General features: G+C 53.7%; 1 protein-coding gene across 1 annotated transcript; it reads left to right on the forward strand.

Moving 5' to 3' along the window:
- Positions 1 to 398: 398 nt before the first annotated feature.
- On the forward strand, positions 399 to 2,091 carry KLF2 (KLF transcription factor 2; the record flags this gene model as incomplete). The annotated part of the gene is made up of 3 exons (XM_082011081.1): positions 399 to 473; positions 630 to 1,521; positions 1,916 to 2,091. 3 exons carry the CDS (start codon positions 399 to 401, stop codon positions 2,089 to 2,091), a joined length of 1,143 nt encoding a protein of 380 aa, XP_081867207.1.
- Between the last annotated feature and the right edge of the window lie 1,343 nt (positions 2,092 to 3,434).

Below are 3,434 nucleotides of genomic sequence, written 5' to 3' on the forward strand. Positions count from 1 at the left end.
CCCCTCAAGCCCAGGAGGGTCCCTCGGCGTCCCCGGGACAGGGACCCTTCGCTTTCCCCTCAGCGGCGGCAGGCAGAGGCCCGAGGCGGGGGTCGCCGCTCCACGGCCGCTCCTCGGCCCGGCGGCGAGCCCCGCGCCGAGGGGCTCGGCGGCGAGGGGGCCCGGGCCCGGGCCCGGCCCCGGCCCCGCTCCGCTCCGCCCCGCTCGGGCTGGGACCGCCGCCGCCGCGTCCTTTTATACCGGGGCTAAATTTAGGCTGCGCCCGAGCCGCTGCCTCCCGCCCGCCCCGTCCGGGACGCGTTTCCTCCGCTCCCTGCAATTGGCTTGAGGGCGCCCGCGCCCGCGTTATAAGGTGGGGAGGGCGGCTCGCCGCGCCGCGCCGTCCGCCCTCCCGCACCATGGCGCTGAGCGACACCATCCTGCCCTCCTTCGCCACCTTCGCCAGCCCCTGCCGCGAGAAAGCCCTCCACGAAGTGAGTCTCGCCCCTCGCCCGCCGCCGCGCTGAGGCCGGCGCGGCTCGTCGCACGGGTGGGCGGCGGTTGCCGCGGCCCCGCTTCTCCTTCAGCGCCCCCCCCCCCCCCCGCCTCAAACGCCACCTCTAACCTTCTCCCTTTTCTTTCTTCCCCAGAGGTGGAAGTGCGACCAGGAGGCCAAGACCCCCGCCGGCACCTGGGGCGGCCTCTCCCCGCGCAAAGAGGATGAAGACCTCAACAACGTGCTGGATTTTATCCTTTCCATGGGCAGCGACGGCTATGGCCAGGGCGCAGCCGGTGGGGACTATCCCCCTGCCCAAGGGGAGAGCGGCAACTTTTACCAGACAAACCCGTCCCCGGGATGCTACAGTGCCCTGGAGCAGGGCAGCCCCCCGCCCTACAACGCCGGCATCGTGCCGGAGATGATCCGCTCCGAGATGGACTCCAACTACTGCCCTCCTGGCAATGTCCACGGGCGGTTCTTCGTGACGCCCAGCTTCGGGGGCCCGCAGTTCGTCGAGAACATTAAGCCCGAGCCTGACATGGACAATTACGGACCGGTCCTGGGTCTGGTGCCCCAGGCTTGCCCGAAGATCAAGCAGGAGGGCAACGCAACCTGCATGATGGCCTACGAGCAGCCCCGGGTGGCCAGCTCCCCCCAGATCCCCGGGGCAGAGACACCCCCGCTGAGCCCCGACGATCTCATGGTGAATGACTGCCACACGCAGATGATGTGCCCCTCGTCCGTGTCCTTCCAGCAAAGCTACCACCCAGCCTCCGGCTTCCACCACCCGCAGACCCATCTCCAGTACCAGCACACCTCCCAGTTTGGTCTTTTCGAGGACAGCCTGCCCTTACAACCCTCTGCTCCCAGAGGCATGCTCACCCCTCCTTCCTCCCCTCTGGAGCTGCTGGACTCCAAACCCAAAAGAGGTCGTCGGTCCTGGCCGCGGAAGAGGACGGCCACTCACACGTGCACCTACGCGGGTTGCGGGAAGACCTACACCAAGAGTTCGCACCTGAAGGCGCACCTCAGGACGCACACAGGTAAATACGGCCGGTTGCCTTCGTCCGGAGATCTGCTGCTTGCCGTAGCCGCCCGTATAGAAGAGTTTGCAGCCTGAGCTTTAACCCTGTAGTCTCTTAAACTCCAGGAGTGTTCCCTGACAGGGAATGTCTGTTTTCCGATGTATACGTAGGTCAGAGCTTTCCTGAGGGCTTCTAACACCCTTTCTCAAAAGATTTTCACTGCGGGTATAGGATAGGGGAGGAATTGCTAGACCGGTCTCGTTTGGCTTAAAAAGCACTCGGGTCTCGGAGAAGGGCTCGGTAGCAAATAAAAGGAGACGCCGAGATAAACTCGGAAGGTTGCCTAGCATGTGATGCTGCCGGTACGTGGGAGTGCCGCGCTGAGTCACGCTCTCTCTGGTTTCTCCGACAGGTGAAAAGCCGTACCACTGCAACTGGGAAGGCTGCGGCTGGAAGTTCGCTCGCTCCGACGAACTCACCCGTCACTATCGCAAGCACACCGGCCACCGGCCCTTCCAGTGCCACCTCTGCGACAGGGCCTTCTCCAGGTCAGACCACCTGGCTTTGCACATGAAGCGGCACATGTAGCCCTGGAGACTCCGACCTGCCAAGAGTGGACCTTATTTAACTGCTCAGGGGCAGAAGCGTTAAAAACTTGTAGCTGGTACTACGTAGGGAGGCACCGACGCTCTAGCGATGGAAGCTGAGGAGGGTTTGACACAAGGAGACTTAGCCGGTCATCTCCTGCAGAGACTTTGATGTGACTGTATCGGTGAACCTGCCCATCCTGGTCAGGAGAACAGGGGTTATTTATGCAGCTTCTGTGAAGGGTAAACTCCGTAAGACTCCGTACAGATTGTATAGAAGAAGCTGTAAATACGTTGTTTGTTTTATTTCCCAATTCTAACCGCCCGGTCCTAAGCTTTACAAGACAATGTTTGTATGGAAACTGCCTGAAGTTGACCCTAGAAGAGATTAAATGAATGTTACCGTAGCTAACGATGTTATTTTAGATCTCAGTTGAAGGCATGGCTAAGAGAACACTCCTATTGTTAGACTGTTTGTTTCACAGGTGCAATAATATTCTTGTTTGCCATGATCTACACTAGAAGTACAGGGCTTGATGTCTTGTAAGAAAATAACCTATTTTACTGTAATTTTTTTATATATTGTAAATAATTTTATACAATGAGAAATATTGTATATGTAAATAGAAGACAAATGGGTATTTTGCCTATTTCTGTTTTTATAAAAACGTAATTTTTCAATGTTTGAAAAATATGTCATCTTTTTAATAAAACAAGTTTTTAATTGCTGTTATTTTTATTCTCCTTTGAGATCTCCCTGTTACTTTTTCTCCTGATGGCTGGATCAAAACCCACCTGGTTATGTTTTAAATTACCAAAGACTGTAAGAAGACGCTTAAAAAATCTGATCTGTGGATTTTTCTAAAATAGATAACAGAGTACGTAGTTCATTCTCAGCAGTAAACAAGACACAATGTGGTGTTTTATCAAAAAATCAAATAGGAAAGCAGATCATATTCAAAATATACTTCCTAAAAATGGTTAAGTAAGCAACACTGTAATTTCAGTCTCATTTCTAGTTTATGCTAGACTATTTTAATAGCATCCTTAATGTTTTCCAGATGCAGTTATAGTTTTGCCAGCAGTGTGTGGGTTTTTACTATAAATTTAAACACTGCATTTTTGTAATTACGGAGGCTTATTTTAAGGCATTCTTGTACATAAATTATCCTTGCTCTCAAGAGCTCGGCGCAGAATTCCAATAGAACAGTAGTGGAATTCAAACATAAATTCACAACACAGGTTAAAAAACCTTCATAACTCATTCCCCAAAACTTCAATTCACTTAATAATTTTGAATCCCACCTAGATTTCAGGAGTTTAGAGAGGACATTCACTGTTTTG

The sequence above is a fragment of the Phaethon aethereus genome (genome assembly GCF_964289735.1).
Source record: "Phaethon aethereus genome assembly, chromosome: 26".
NCBI lineage: Eukaryota > Metazoa > Chordata > Aves > Phaethontiformes > Phaethontidae > Phaethon > Phaethon aethereus.